At 40.1% G+C, this 16,706-nt stretch overlaps 1 protein-coding gene and 1 long non-coding RNA gene across 4 annotated transcripts; one reads left to right on the top strand and one right to left on the bottom strand.

Moving 5' to 3' along the window:
• The first annotated feature begins 9,962 nt into the window (after window positions 1-9,962).
• On the top strand, window positions 9,963-10,859 carry LOC147495264 (uncharacterized). Its single transcript, XM_086568345.1, has one exon. It carries the CDS (start codon window positions 9,963-9,965, stop codon window positions 10,857-10,859), a length of 897 nt encoding a protein of 298 aa, XP_086424471.1.
• Window positions 10,860-13,163: 2,304 nt separating this feature from the next.
• LOC147495263 (uncharacterized) lies at window positions 13,164-14,833 on the bottom strand. 3 transcript variants are annotated; one of them, XR_015199116.1, is made up of 4 exons: window positions 14,737-14,833; window positions 13,856-13,927; window positions 13,612-13,751; window positions 13,164-13,468 (listed from the first exon to the last, which is right to left on the bottom strand). It is a non-coding gene; the product is annotated as an uncharacterized LOC147495263 (long non-coding RNA). The 3 variants fall into 3 exon arrangements; XR_015199117.1 differs by having other exon boundaries at window positions 13,856-13,941; window positions 14,737-14,830; XR_015199118.1 differs by lacking the exon at window positions 14,737-14,833 and adding an exon at window positions 14,681-14,699.
• Between the last annotated feature and the right edge of the window lie 1,873 nt (window positions 14,834-16,706).

The raw sequence follows: 16,706 nt of genomic DNA, 5'->3' as shown, positions 1-16,706 counted from the left end.
AAATTACTTCAACAATCTTTTCGTCTACTTTTACTCCTTTAATTGGATCAAGGCCTGAACCATTAGAAATCTCTTTCCGAGCCGGTCGTTTTGACATATAATAGGTCTAATTACGAGGTCTGAGTCCAAATATATGGCCTACGGAAGTTCAGTTAACTTTTATACTCTATTTCTGCCCACGTTGACTTTGACTTTTCAGCTTTGACTGGGATTTAAAAACACATTTTCTCCTTGAATCTTGGCCTTTAGTCATAGAACTTCTTAGCAACCAACCTTTACTCCTTTCTCTTGCAAAAGTGACATGTTTTTTCACATATTTGACTCCAAGACTACTTTAAATACATAAAAGTACGTAAACAGCACTAACTCTTATTTATTACACACATAATTGGTCTAAATGTAATATTATTAAGGGGTTAAAACTACAGTTTTGGGCACTTATCAAACCACCCCCAAACAGCATTTTGCTTGTCCTCAAGCAAATATGAGAAATTAAAATAAGTGACAAAAAATAGAGTTCTAACTAATCTCGTTTCGCTGAGTGCGATTACATTGACCATATGCAATAAGACTTTAAACCACTAGAAATTCCCTAGTGGACGAGTTATAGCCTCATGAGAGTTTCACAGAGAAGGTACTCACAAACTTCATCTATACTACAATGACTAAGAAATAAAAATTACTGTTTCCTAATTTATTCTCATATATCTATACATTTCACTAGTAATGAATACAAAATAATCAATTCGAAATCTAAGCTAATACGTGCATAATAATCAATCATATATATATATATATATATATATATATATATATATATATATATATAATGAACTATACTATGAAATGCAATAACAGGTCTGTTTCTGAAACTTTTGAGTAGCGTCCTTAAGTAGGTCCTCACATATATGTCAAGACAACAACACTTTGATTTTTCCACTCAACTTTTGCTCACTTCAGTGCGTAGTGAGCACACTTTACCTTACAATCTCAATGACGTACAACGAAGCCGAAGTCAATCAAACACATCTGCCACTTACTATCACACTAACCTATTCCTAATTGAGCTAGAGGTCTTTATTAAGTGTTGTGGGGATAGATGATGGTTTAAGAATGAAGAAAATAGATATTCAAAAAGGACAAGTCTGAGATAATAGAGTTTTCAAAATATGTAACTAGAGACAACCTTGTTTTATCTTACTTCTACACTTTTTTTCCATTCTTAATCATTTTTTTCTTTTGGCTTTTGACTCCTTTGATTCTGTTTTTGGAGTTCTAACTTTTTATTTTATTTTATTTTTTTTCTTTGGATGAAAACTTTCTTTTCTTTTCTTATTTGAAGCAACTAACAAATTCTTGGTGCTCCACAGATATTTCTCTTTTCTTTTCTTCATTTCATTTCTATTCTCAGACTCATTCAAAAATAGGTAGGCTATTTTTTTTTTTTTTTTTTTTTTTTTTAATAAAAGGGTAAAGGATTTATGGTTTATGAAAAGGCTAATGAAAGGCTCAGAAGGGCGACTAATGGAAAATAATTTCATATAGGTTTGAATTTCTAGCTATATCGATAAAAAAAAGGGCTTAAATTCTCGCTTAGGATATGGTATAGTGATTAAGCAAGTGGATGTGTGATTTCTCTATTCAGAATTTATTTCTCCCTTGTGTCATTTCTCAAATATTTCACTCATAGGCTATATTCTCACAGGATTTGTAGAATAAGTATTCTAGCCTAGATTTCAGAAACTTACTGCCAATACAAACATAGATGCTCATGCAAATATTTATGAAGAGATGTAATGATTATTACCTACATATTAACCTAAAATTCTAAAAACTATTCTAATTTAAGAGTTAACGTGAAACTTCTATATTAATATCATCATGGAGAAAGAAACAATACTAATATTCCCAAGTGCATAGTATAAATACTTATTATTTATATATTTTTATTTTTACTAGAAAACAAGTGCATATTATATATATATATATATATATATATATATATATATATATATATATATATATATATATATATATATATATATCATGAGGATTAAAGTAGAATAAGTACTCTAGCCTAGATTTCATAAACTTACTTTGCCAATACAAACATAGATGCTCATGCAAATATTTATGAAGAGATGCAATGATTATTACCTACATATTAACCTAAAATTCTAAAAACTATTCTAATTTAAGAGCTAACGTGAAACTTCTATATTAATATCATTATGGAGAAAGAAACAATATTAATATTCCTAAGTGCATAGTATAAATACTTATTATATATATATATATATATATATAATAGGTGCCTTAAATTATGCGTGTTTCTATGCCACCCCTAAACAAAAGCATGCTTTGTCCTCAAAATATTGAAATAAAAATGATAGGAAATACTATAGAAACACGTGAAAAGTTAAGAACACCTGCAAAACGAACTTAGAACATACTAATATAGATAATAAAAACAGACACAACTCTATATGAGTTTCACCTGTTATGGGAATAACAAAATTTAAATTGTTTGGGACATAAGCAGACACTAATCAAAAAGTAAAACTTACCTCATATCCCTCATTTAAGCGTTGTCCTCCTCTTCTATGAAGAAGTGTGGCTCCTTTGCATCCTGCCACACCATGACAATTTGCCAGGTCTTACACCATTTATCATCTACCGTTGCTAACCTGTTAAGTGCCACTTGGTCGGATGGGGTGTAAGGGGCAACCCAATTAGATTGTAGCCTCCACCCCGGCCAAGTCATTGCACGGAATGAGCGTATAATGCAATTGGTGGGTCTTACAATGTCAACCCCAACCCAATCTGTGAAACGGGCACAGAACTCCGGAAAGAAACATAGCATTATGCAGCAAACCAGCAAACCAAGACAGACATAAGAAGGCACTTATGCCTCATACGATGGGCTCGTGATAAACTGGACACTAAGGTCTGGGGAAGGTCATAGAGTATATGTCCCTCAGCTAGAGCAAGGAAAACATCACAAGTGGCGTCATTCACAGAAGAAAAACGCAATTCCCCTAAGATATTTAGCATTATAAAAAACATAACAGTGCCCACGTTAAGGGACAAGCAACCAAGGGCTACGTTATATTGCCCTTGGTCCTCGACACAAAAACTCCTTGCCCCATAGGTCTCATGCAAAAACTCATAGTTGTAGACATACATATTATCAACCAAATAGCCCCATGAGTTTTGGATTTTAGCAGGCCTAGAAAGTCCAATAGCAAAGACCAACAAAAACTTGGTTAAGTCTATTGTTTCATCACCAATGGTGATAGAGAACACTTGTTCTCCATCCATTCGATAAAAGAACTTACAATGATCATATAAGTAAGCTGTAAGTGCAGGAGAATATAGTTCATCAGAACGTACCATTAGAGGCTGCCATCATGCCTGTATAATCAAGTCGCGAAACCAAGACCCATAGGTGTCACTCGCGAACAAATCTTTGAAGGACTGCTCCAGAATGATTCTAGGTGATTTCATAGCAACCAAACACACTCCTGAACTCTCGGAAGTATCCTCAAAACACCTTAAAAAAATCAAAAAATGGAGGGCTTATTAAGGTAAGGGCACGGGCACGCTCAGAATTGCCTTTGGATTGGCGCGGGGACGCTAGTCCGACTATGTGTTCCAGGTTGTTGGGCGCGTGTGCGCTCTGAGTATAGGCCAAAGAGGGAGCGGGCGCGCTCCGAGTGTTGGCTGTGTTATGAAACTTAGAGGTGAAAGTGAGAAGATTAAAGCTAACCATGTATTTATAGAGGACTAGTTTCTTAATCGAAGTTCCACTTGCCCAAATTGTTAAGGCAGGGTAATGGAAAAAGAAAATTTCTAAATCCAAAATAGAAGCAGATAAGGTGCATACTTCAAAATCAAACCAATAGCTTTAGGCTGGAAAAAAAAAATAGCAATCATCCAATTTCTAACTACTAGCAGTGACAGCGGGGCCGGTGACTGTCTTCACGCATTTTATGATAGTGGACACCAACTCACAGTATAATGCAATATTGGGAAGAAAGTGGATCTATGAGATGAAGGCAGTCCCATCCACGTATTACCAGGTCATCCACTTCCCAACTAATGGGGGGATGTATGAAATAAGGGGTGATCAGGTCGGGACACAGAACATGTCGTGGCACAGAACCTCCACCAAGTGACCGTCAAGGGTTTGGTCCGCGCTCAAGATACGGAGGCGACAGGAAAGGGTGACACGCAAGCATAGCAATTACAGGCTGCGGACGATGAGAAGGGCTTCTCGTCGAGGCTAAAACAATGGATGAGATTGAAATGGTGAGTATATGATTGGCAGGCGGGGAGAGGTTTGTGAATGTTGGGGCCAGTTTGTCAGAGGATTGGAAAAGGATTTTAATTGCTTGTCTGACAGAAAATAGCAATGTGTTTGCATGGACAATCGATGACTTGGTTGGGTTGGATCCGGAATTCGCGTGTCACAAATTACATATGAGAGAGGGTGCCAGACCCGTCAGGCAAAAGATGAGAGGCATGAAGCCGCAATATGCACAAGGGGTTCGAGAGGAGGTATAGAAGTTGAAGGATGCTGGGATAATCCGCGAGTGCCAGTTTACTAAATGGCTCTTAAACGTAGTAGCGGTCCCCAAAAAGAATGGGAAAGTACAGATGTGCGTCGACTTCACGGACGTCAATAAGGAGTGCCTGAAGGACTGCTACCCTATGCCGCGGATTGATGAATTGGTGGACAGAACTCTGGAATTTAAGATATTTTCATTCATGGACGCTTCGATGGGCTACAATCAGGTGGTAATGTATGGTCCTGACCAAGAGAAGACCGTATTCATAGTAGAAGGGGGAACCTACTGTTACACTAGAATGCTGTTCGGACTGAAGAACGCCGGTGCGTCTTTCTAGAGAGTGGGGGAGAAGATGTTTAAGGATAAGATCAGAAAGGGAATGGAAATCTACATAGACGATATGGTAAAAAAAAGTATGACCGAGGAGGAGTATTTGGCTGGGTTGAATGAGACGTTCTCTATACTGCGGAGACATACTCTGATGTTGAACCCATAGAAGTGCACGTTTGGGGTAACATCTGGGAAGTTCCTGGGGTACATTGTAACTTACCGCCGCACAGAGGCGAACCCGGACTAGATCAGGGCATTGTTGGAAATGCAGTCTCTGCAAAATGTGAAGGAGGTTCAGAGGTTGGCCGGTAGGGTCGCGGCTCTCAATTGATTCATATCGAAGTCATCGGACAAGTGTCATCCTTTATATCTACTGTTGAGGAAGATGACTGATTTCCAGTGGACCGCGGCATGTGAAAGGGCGTTCCAAGAGTTGAAAGATTATTTGGGGAAGGCCCTGATCTTCTCACACCCAGGGTAGGGGGAAATGTTGTACCTGTATTTGGGGGTATCGGAGTACGCAGTCAGCTCAGTGTTGATAAGGGTAGTGGACAAGACAGAGAAGTTGATGTACTTCCAGAGCAAGACGATGTTGGACACCGAAACCAGATACAATAGAATTTAGAAGTTTGCCTTGGCTTTGATTTTCTCTGCTTTGAAATTGAAACCGTACTTTGATGCTCACTCGGTTGTGGTAGTGACTAACTTGCTGCTTAAACAAGCTTTGAAGGCAGAGAAATCAGGGATAATGTTGAAATGGGACGTGATATTGAGCTCTTATAACATTGAGTATCAGATTAGGACCACAGAGAAGGCGCAGGCTATAGTGGAATTTTTGGCTGAGTTTCCAACCAAGGATCCCACCTGGGGAAAGGAAATGGTTATGGAACAGGAGGGCGACCCAAACCACGACCCTTTGGACCCTTAGGACATGAGAAATAGGTGGAGAGTCTTTGCAGATGGGTCTGCGATTGACACAGGAAACGAAATTGGTGTAGTATTGGTCACCCCCAAAAACAATCGCCTGGAGTTGTCTATGAAGTTAGGTTTCGTGGCTTCAAATAATGAATCGGAATATGAAGCCGTGATAGCAGGGGTGGATTTGGCTAAGAATCTGGGCGTGACAGAGCTGATAGTTTATTTTGATTCCAACTTGGTGATATGTCAGGTCAATGGGGGTATCGCAGAGCGATGCCCTAGGATGGCAAGGTACTTGGAGGTGCTACGGAAAAAGGCTAGCAAATTCACGAAGATCAGGTTTGCTCATCTGGGCTGAGGAGAGAATAGACATGTTGATGCACTGGCGTATGTCGCCGCAGTACTCCTCGGGACCGAGGGCAGATATATCGAAGTTAGAGTGTTAAGCAAACCAAGTACATCCGAGGAAGAAGGGGTGTGCTGGCTGACTACGGAGCAAGAGACAGGGCCATCAAGAGTTTCTTGTTCGGGGTAGAGGTAGAAAACAAGTATGAAAGGAGGAGGATAGAGCAGGTGTCACAAAGATATGCCTTGCTAGATAGGGACTTGTATCGGAGAAGTGTCAACGGACCAATTCTAAAATGTCTAGATCTGCGGCAAGTTCAAGAGGTGTTGGCAGAGATCCATGAAGGAGATTGTGGAAGCCATTCGGTTGGGAGGACAACAACTCACCGCCTATTATCACAAGGGTACTTCTGGCCGCACATGAAGAGGGATGCCACCGAGTATGCTAAGAGATGCCGAAAATGCCAGAGATTTGCTCTGCTGATACACTCACCAGCGGAGCCCCTGCACAAGGTCTGTAGTCCTTGGCCATTCGCCATGTGGGCACTGGATATCGTCGGTCCCCTGCCTATGGCGAGCGGAAAGAGAAGGTTTATGTTAGCAGTAACAGACTATTTTACAAAATAGGTGGAAGGCGTTGCGTTGCAACAGGTCAAGGAGGAGCAGGTGAGAAAATTCTTGTGGGAGAATATTATTTTCCGTTTCGGGCTGCCACATACCATCATCACAGATAATGGTACTCAGTTCACAGAGGGGAAGGTGCAGGCTTTCCTCCAAGCGTTCAAGGTAAAACAAGGTTTCTCAGCGCCATACAACCTAGAGGGGAATGGACAGGCGGAATCCTCGAACAAAACCATAATGGGTAATCTAAAGAAAAAGTTAGAGGAGCACAAGGGGTCCTGAGCAGAGGAATTACACCATGTGTTGTGGGCATACCGCACCACCCCGAGGACGTCTACCACAAAGTCGCCTTTTGCAATGACTTATGGAGTGGAGGTGGTGATCCCTTTGGAGATGGTAGTATCGACAACAAGAACCAAAGCTGTGGAGGGAGGGGTTAATGAGAGAATACTGGCTGGGGAGCTGAACCTTACTGAAGAAAGGAGAGATGCCGCGCGCATCCGATTGGAAGAATACCACAGAAGGTTACAGCGGCGATATGACAAACGCGTGAAACCGCAGAGATTCAATGTTGGGGATATGGTTCTCCGACGGGTGACCCAGGCCACCAAGGTGGAGATAGATGGAAAACTGGGTCCCAACTGGGAAGGACCCTATATTGTGGTAGTGGCCGGGATTTTCGGGATTTATAGGCTACAGACGCCCGCGAGAGAGGAGATAGGAAGGTCGTGGAACATCAGAATACTGAAGAAGTTCTATGAGTGAATTCAAGAAACAGTTGCTTCTTTAGATTGTAAAAGAAAAATAACAATTGTTTATTTAGATTGTTAATCGAGCCTTGTAATGATGTTTTGAGTTGCATAGTAAGACATTGAAAGAAGTAGCAGTTGTCTCCTGTTGTTTATTTTTGTTCTTGTAATAATGAATGTAAAGACATGTAGCGGGGGGATGAGCCCCTTGTGGACAATGAGGTTTGAATTCAACTTGGGGACAAACTAAGCTGCCCCCAACGCAGAGACAGCAGGGGGGATGAGCCCCTCGTGGACGATGAGGTCCAAATTCAACTTGGGGGGATGAGCCCTCCAACGTAAAGACATCGGGGGGATGAGCCCTTCGCGGACGATGAGGTCCGAATTCAATTTGGGGGCAAACTGAGCTGCCCCAAAAAAAGAGTGGACTTTAGAAGTTTCAATTTTAAACTGGCAAGAGTAAAGGCCTACAAACATCAATTAGGATCCCATAATGGGAGCATTAGTATCTTCTCCAATATCACTCAATATTTCTAAACTGTAGAAAAATTTTCAGGTGGAAATAAAGGTTATTCTTCAATGCCAATTAGTGGAAGGCTTACAAAGTTACAAGTGCAAACAAAATTTTCTCAACCGAAAAAGAAAAAAGAAGAAAGAAACCCTGTTTGTAAGTAGTGGTTTTTTGCTTACAGCGCAAGCAACTAGTGTGAAAGAAATGAGAGACATGTTCTTGCCACCTACGCATTCCCATAGCCTGATAGCCTCTAAATCGCACGATATGAAAATTGCATTGATCTACCTAAGCTACCACGTCACTTTCTATCCGGCCTGCTTGAAGGCTATCATCAGTCATCACCAACCCCGAAGGGGCAAGGGGTAACTAACTATGAAGCCATAGCCCATAGCTGGCGAGAGCTAAACTCTCCTGGGCGATTTTAGTGAGTTTCAAAACTTCAACCTCTACTTGTCAGAAAGGGTTAATCGGAGTCCATGTATAGTGGCTCATGTAGATAAGTGCCAAAGCTTTCAGCCACAACACCCCTGTAGAAAGAAATACATGCATACATACACACATCAAATTATGCAGAGGGCAAGAGGCATGTGCAAGTGTGCAGCATTCTTATATTTCAACAAGAAAGTTCTTATAGACTAATTTTTCAAGAAGATCATGTTGTCCCAGAATCTCAAGAAGAAAGTCATTTCAAACACTAAATTTCCTATTTCATGAAAATTTGCTGTTTATGACAAAGTAATCACTTTTAAGTATGTCACTTTTGTTGAAAATCTTAGAAGATCTCAACTCTTTAAAAAATGATGATGTGAGAGAATCGTACTAAAGATTTTTTTAAGTGGTACTTAAAAATGTTGGAGCGTTAGCGACCGACGGTTAAATACTTCTAGTACAATTTCACTGGTGAGAGAAAATATCAATAATAGTAGAATCTCTCAATCTCATGATTTACCTTAATCAATATTGTTTAGTCAATTATGAGCGTCATGTCAATTGTCGAAAGGGACCATTTGTTGATTCACTTGGTTGGCATCGTGAAGATGTGAATTGTCAAGATAAAGTAAATGAGAAATGCACACTAATTAAGAGGGCCAAAGAATTAGAGGATGAAGACATATACTTCGTGTCTATAGAAGATGGATCCTCTTTCCCGTATTTTACTCATCGTTGCTTCTTAAAGCCCAAACGTTGGCCTGCTAAGGGGACTATATAGCTCATGGCTTGAAGAGTTTGAGTTTGTCAGTCGCATGCTAGTGTTTTTCCCGCTCCACTAACGAAAGTTGCCAGTACCCAGAGTGTTACAAATTTACTTTAAGCTACTTGTAGAGGCCATATTCCTGACATAGGAGGTAAGTGGGCCGTAGGCAAGTTAAGAAGGAGGAGACATGCTGCTGTAGATCCTGTCCGCGGAACCCCAACTGCTCAAAACTGCCGCGACAGGTGGGGGGACAGATGACGTTGGATTGAACAGATAAGATCACTTATAGAGCCATCCCTTCAAGATGTGAAAGAAATACAAAAGTTGGCTGGAAGAGTCGCGGCATTGAACAGATTTATTTCAAAATCATCTGATAAATGCCGACCGCTGTATCGTTTGTTAAGAAAAACGCCGGATTTTCTATGGACAGCAGAGTGTGAAGAGGCCTTTCAAGAATTAAAGAGTTATTTGGGAAAATCACCTTTACTATCATGGCCAGAACAGGGGGAGAAGCTGTACTTATATCTGGGAGTGTTAGAGTACGCAGTGACTTCAGTTTTAGTACGAGTGGTGGAAAAAGTAGAAAAGCCAGTTTACTTCCAAAGTAAAACCATGCTGGACGCTGAAACCCGACACAGAATTGAAAAGTACGCTTTGCCTTGATATTTTCGGCCTTAAAGCTGAAGCCTTACTTCGAGGCCCATTCGGTGGTGGTGATAATGAATTTGCCATTAAAGCAAGCGTTGAAGGCAGACAAATCAGGCAGAATGTTAAAGTGGGCGGTGATGCTCAGTTGTTATGAGATTCAATACCATATTCGAATTGCGGAAAAGGCACAAGCCATGACTGAGTTTTTGGTAGAATTTCCGGCCGAGGACCCAACTTGGGGAGAAGAAATGGTCATGGAACAGGAAGGGGAACTGAGCCGCAATCCATTGGATCCTTGGGACCCACGGAATGGGTGGAGAGTGTTCGCGGATGGGTCCGCGACAGATACAGGGAATGGAATTGGAGTCGTCCTGGTGACGCCTGAGAACAATAGGCTAGAGTTGTCAATGAAATTGGGTTTCGCGGCTTCTAATAATGAGTCTGAATATGAGGCAGTAATAGCAGGATTGGATCTTGCAAAAGATTTGGGGGTGAGTGAATTGTCTGTTTACTCTGATTCAAACTTAGTAATTTGTCAAATGAATGGTGGATTTATGGCCCGTTGCCCAAGGATGGCAAAGTACTTGGAGGTCTTACAAAGGAAAGCAAGCAACTTTGATAGAATCAAGTTTGCACATCTTTGCCGCGGTGAAAACAAACACGCGGACGCATTGGCTTATGTGGCTGCAGTGCTTCCGGGAACAGAGGGTCCGTCGATTAAAGTGAGAGTCCTAAGCAGACCAAGTACCTCAGAGGAGGAAGGCGTTTGGCTTACTACTGAGCAAGAGCAGGGATGGATGACACCCATTAAGACATTCCTGATGGGTGTAGAAATAGAAGACAAACAAGAGAGACGAAGGATGGAACAAACGAGTCGACGATACACATTGCTCGAAGGGGATTTGTATAAAAGAAACTTCAACGGACCGATGCTGAGGGCCGCCGCAGATACAAGAAGTTCTGGCTGAGATACACGAAGGGGACTGCGGCAATCACTTTCGGCGCATTTACAACCAACCAGATTGATATCACAGGGGTACTTTTGGCCACATATGAAGAGAGATGCCACAGCGTATGCCAAGAAATGTTAGAAGTGCCAGAGATTTGCACCGCTCATACATTCGCTAGCAGAGCCGCTACATAACGTGTTCAGCCCATGGCCATTCGCCATGTGGGCATTGGACATAGTTGGACCGCTGCCCATGGCAAATGGCAAAAGAAGGTTTATGTTGGCCGCAACAGATTATTTTACCAAGTGGGTAGAAGGAGTGGCATTGCAGCAAGTTAAAGAAGACAATGTGAAGAAGTTTCTTTGGGAGAACATCATATGTAAATTTGGGTTGCCACATACGATCATCGCAGATAATGGAACCCAATTTACGAGTGGAAAGGTCCAAGAGTTCCTTCAGACATTTAGGGTGAAACAGGGGTTCTCAGCACCATATAATCCAGAAGGAAATGGGCAAACAGAGTCTTCTAACAAAATCATAATGGATAACATAAAGAGAAAACTAGAGGCGCGGAAAGGAGCATGGGCAGACAAACTGAACCACGTACTCTGGGCATACCGCACCACACCGCGAACCTTGACTAAGGAGTCACTGTTCGCAATGACGTATGGAATAGAGGCAGTCATACCAGTGGAAATGATACTATCCACAACTAGAACCAAAGCTGTAGAAATGGGAAGGAATGAGAGAATATTGGCCAGTGAGTTGAATCTCATAGAAGAAAAAAGAGAAATAGCCCGCATACGATTAGAGGAATATCATCGGAGGTTACAGCGGCAATATGACAAGAGAGTGAAGCCGCGCACCTTCAAGGTGGGGGAGTTAGTTCTGTGGCATGTTACACCAGTAACGAGAAAGGAGAATGAAGGTAAACTGGGGCCCAACTGGAAAGGACCTATGTTGTGATGGAAAAGGGTACATTTGGAAGTTATCGATTGCAAACTTCAGCTGGGGAAAAGATCAAGAAACCTTGGAACATTAAAATGTTAAAAAAAATTCATGTATGAATTGAGCTTGTCAGTTTTTACTACTTATCATATATTAAAGCGTGCACTTCTTCCATATGTCTTATGAATGTGAACAAAGGAATTAAACTGACTTGAAGGCAAACTGAGCTGCCCCACCAGGCTTCGCAGCCACTGAAAGACAGAGGGAGGCATGAGCCCTTCGCGGATTGTGGTCCCATTCAAACTGGGGGAAAACTGAGCTGCCCCCATGAGGCTTCACAGCCACACAAGCAGTGGGGGGGATGAGCCCTTCTCGGACTTTGGTCCGAATCAAACTGGGGGCAAACTGAGCTACCTCCATGAGGCTTCAAAGCCACAAAAAGCAACGGGGGGGATGAGCCCTTCGCGGACTTTGGTCCGAATCAAACTGGGGGCAAACTGAGCTGCCTCCATGAGGCTTCACAGCCACAAAAAGCAGCAGGGGGGATGAGCCTTTCGCGGACTGAGGTCCGAATCAAACTGGGGGCCAACTGAGCTGCCCCCCAAGGCTTCACAGCCACCCAATGACAGCGGGGGGGATGAGCCCTTCGCAGACAATGGTCCAAATCAAATTGGGTGCAAATTGAAATGCCCCCACAAGGCTTCACAGCCACCCAATGACAGCGGGGGGGATGAGCCCTTCGCGGACTGACGTCCGAATCAAAATGGGTGCAAACTGAGCTGCCCCCAAAGGCTTCACAGCCACCCAAAGACATCAGGGGGAATGACCCCTTCGCGGACTGTGGTTCGAATCAAACTGGGGGCAAACTGAGATACCCCCACAAGGCTTCACAGCCACCCAATGATAGCGGGGGGCACTACACCATAACAGGCTATTTGCAACGGCAAAAAACCGTTGCTAATAATTTTCACAACTCTTTTTAAGCGTTGCAAATATTGCGTGGGTAAAGTGTTGGAAATTTTTGCAACGGTAAATAAGCGTGGCAAATAGAAATTTCCAACGGTTATTAACCGTTGCAAACAAAAATTTCCAACGCTTATTAACCGTTGCAATAATGATTTGTAACGCTTTTTATAACTATTTGTACACAAATTTAAAACCTTTGCAATGGTTTTTTGATTTCATAAACACTTTTTGAGCGTTAGTAATTTGTTAAAAATATTACCAACGGTTCTTAACCATTGCAAAATTGTTAGTTAATTTAAAAAAAAAATTAATTTAAAAGTCGTTTGTAACGGTTATGAACTGTTGCTGATAAAAAAAAAATTCTCATATTTTGTAGCGACCATCTAAACCTACAAAAAAAATGCCCTCTTGCACCATATACAGAAATCATAAATTCTTATTTAAGCTAAATTTAACCTGTACACAATACATCTTCATACCATTTTACAAAGAAATCATAATATATGGGAAAAAAACTGATAAAGTACAAAACTAATCCAACCATATACATTCACAACTCTGAGCGATTTTCTAAACCTCACAAACTTATTGTTAGACTATCTCACTATCACCATAAAAAAAGTTTTCGTAACATGATCCTAAACAAGAGATAACAGCTTGCGTTGTTGAAAACCCTACGCCCATTTACTTCCACAAATGCTCCAAAAGAGGTCCTAGCATTAAGATAAAATAGCCGACCAAGAAAAGATCATGAAGCGGACAATAAGAGGATTAAGACTAATCCAAAAGCTAAATACTGATAATCTAAGGTATAGTGGATTGAACTTAACAGTAAAGACGGACTAGGGATTCTCACCTCTGCATCAAAACCCAAATGGAGATTCAGTATTTACTTTGATCCTAGGAAGAAACACAACAGCACAGACTGCCTTCGCTTTGAGTGGAAACTATACCCCAGCGGGATTTACTATCTTCGTTGCACTTGACAAGGATGGACTCCAATCCACAAGTGCAAGAAGTAGAAATCAATAACGGGTAGATTAAGCCCAAATTGAATCAGAAAATCATCAAATTTATATGTACAACATTCTTTCTCTTACCTCAATGGTTGTGGAGTTGGGTTTTGCCTATTCTGCTCCCGTCTATATTCTCTTTGGGGCAAAATTGCGCACCTGCAGCAAAGTGACTGGTAAATTAAGAACCTCTTGTCAGCAGACATCACACTTCAAAATTAAGAACCTCTTGACTGGTATGTAGTATATAAAGATAACATACTACTTGGTCAATTTCAAAATTTAAGATTATGCTTCAATTATTCATGATAATGAACATAAATGCACGTCACCTAAGCATGAGACTATGCATTTGAAATAATGAACAAAAATGTCTACTGGAAAGGATAGGCAACCCAAGTCCAAAAGAAGAATTTATATCATTTTATCAACAGAGGTATAGACACGCACACACCAAGTCACCACTTATTCATATATAATGAGTATAGTAACTTTATTTTATTTCATATTAAAAAGATAATGAGAAATGCTGAGAAACAATGATAGCTTGCATGCTTAAAATAAAAGCAACAACAGAACTCCAGGGCAATCGCCTAGATTGGTTCATCAGCCGAGTTCTTTTCCTTTAAGACAACAGTGTCTTAAGCACAAGGATATACATTTAGTAATTGCACATAGTCGTTTTTACGCATCACTTCAATAGTTTTTACACTATGCACTATCAGTGGATATTTGGGCAGGAAATTGTCTGACTTTTAGTACTTTCATCTACTAGTAGTGGTATCCAAAATATTCCAAATTTAATAGATGTGTTTGTCTAACTATAGTATTTTCAAGTATTTGAACACTTAACTAGTTCTAGATTGATCAAAATCAAAACTTATTCATATATATGAAATTTATGCTACTAACCTCTACTACAAATAATTAACATGGAACTAATAGTAGATAAGACTGAGTGTGCTCACATCTTCAGCCGAGAGGATCCAAACTTCCAATACTCCAAAATAAAATGGGAGCAGACACACTAGTTTAAGAAAGTGCAAGAGAAACCCTCAAAAAGTAAAGCCGGTAATCGCAAAATAAAAAACGATTAGTATAATCAAAATAAGCATTAGAATTTACTTTTACACAAGTCCTAAGATTGGAACATTGGACACTATATAGGCCGTGCACTGTTTAGCATCAGAAACACCTTGTAGCATTTTAATTGTTGCAAACGAAGCTAGAGACAAGGCAAAAATCCGCCTAAGCCAATAGCAGCAGTACCCACTATATGCTTAATCGTCGAGGAATTTCACCGGACATTTTGATTTAGGTTTTCACCGGCCTTCCTATGAATCAAAGTAAATGGAGAGTTATCAAGTAACTAGGAAAATCCCCGACATGCTAATGTAGTCTTGGCTATAGTAGTCAAATTGGAATTTTATATTGCTACAAAATTTATTAGTTAAACGTAACCTTAACTCAATGTCAGCAAATGCCTTTACAATCCAACCAGCTCAAGTATTTTCAAATAGCTGCCCAAAGGTATAAACCATATCTCATTACGAGTGCAATCAATTTCATTTTATTGATTCTAGTTTGGAGCTATTGCTCCTCGGTAATGGACAGTCATTTCACCTAAAAATCAATCCGACTATGTAACTCTGTCGATACGAAAGTTGATTCATTTGGTAAATTGTTGAAGAACAACAATATAGTTAGTTTCTTCCAAGCATAACTTATATTCTGGTATGAAATATGAAGTACTGAACACTAATGCTTTGGCATTTGGCAATAGCAAGATAGAATTTCAAAATCAGGAAAATAAATGGTTTCAACAAATACCCAATCATGTAATAAGAAACTGATCTCAACAAAACAATAATATAGCTGAAAATCAATATATAAAGAAAGGAAAACTAACAACTCGTTTCGTTAAGACACAATGTCAAACACGTTATAGAATATGTTCATTTAAGAGAACGTTATAAAATATGTTCATTTAAGCACATTAGTACAATTCTACTTCACCTTAGGCCGATCACCCAGCCTTAGCTCACGATCAATCTCCTCGATGGAGCTAGGACTTAGTCCAATAAATTCCGATTGAATTTGAAAAGTTTCAACTAATGTACATGTAGGTTTAAGGAAAAAAGGCATCAACTTCTATATAAAAAATAAAAATAAAATAGAAATGAATATAAAATTACCATCTCTTTCTTAATCTTTTTCAAGTCTTTATCCGACAAAGGTTCCATATCAAAATCATAATAAAACCATTATCTTACCATGGTCCAATAGTCACTTTAGCCTCTCGGAAAAGCTTTTGCACCGCCATAGCCATCGCGATGTGCACATCGCACTAACTCACATCATAAAAAAACCAAAAAAACTTTGGGTCACCATATATACATTACACCAACTCATTATAAACAGTAATAACACTCATATATATAACTAGTGCCCCATAAGTAACAAATATATATTGACAGCTTAAGCTTAGTATATACATGAGCAAATGAAAGAAGGGGCATACTATATCAGGATACTTTGGTACAGATGACAGAAAAATTCAAGCGAGGAAATTCTCACCACGAAACAAAGACAAACACTCTAAATATAATATCTATAACCCCAATCAGAAGGCTACTGATTATGTAAAGGGTTAATTAACCAAAAAAAAGTACCCCCTATCCTCTACTAATCCAATAAGTCCACTCTCCAAAATTAAGGTATAATGACATAACTTTATTTATGCATCTTCCTTATTAAGTGTCATTTATGTAATAAATGTTCTACTATAGTCTGAAGGCTACAAATTATGCATCTCCTATAGAAATTTATAACCCTAATAAGAAGGCTATTGATTGTATGAAGGGTTGGTTAACCCAACCCCCTATACTCTTCTAATTCAATCAGTTCCATCTCCAAAATATATGTACAGTGACATAAC

Source organism: Coptis chinensis, chromosome 6 (genome assembly GCF_015680905.1).
Source record: "Coptis chinensis isolate HL-2020 chromosome 6, ASM1568090v1, whole genome shotgun sequence".
Classification (NCBI taxonomy): Eukaryota; Viridiplantae; Streptophyta; class Magnoliopsida; order Ranunculales; family Ranunculaceae; genus Coptis; species Coptis chinensis.
The sequence above is the reverse complement of the archived record's forward strand: the minus strand, read 5'-3'. Positions and strand labels throughout refer to the sequence as shown.

What these genes read in the sequence shown, in the direction of transcription:
- LOC147495264 (XM_086568345.1), top strand. Translation starts at nt 9,963, where the DNA reads ATGAATTTGCCATTAAAGCAAGCGTTGAAGGCAGACAAATCAGGCAGA.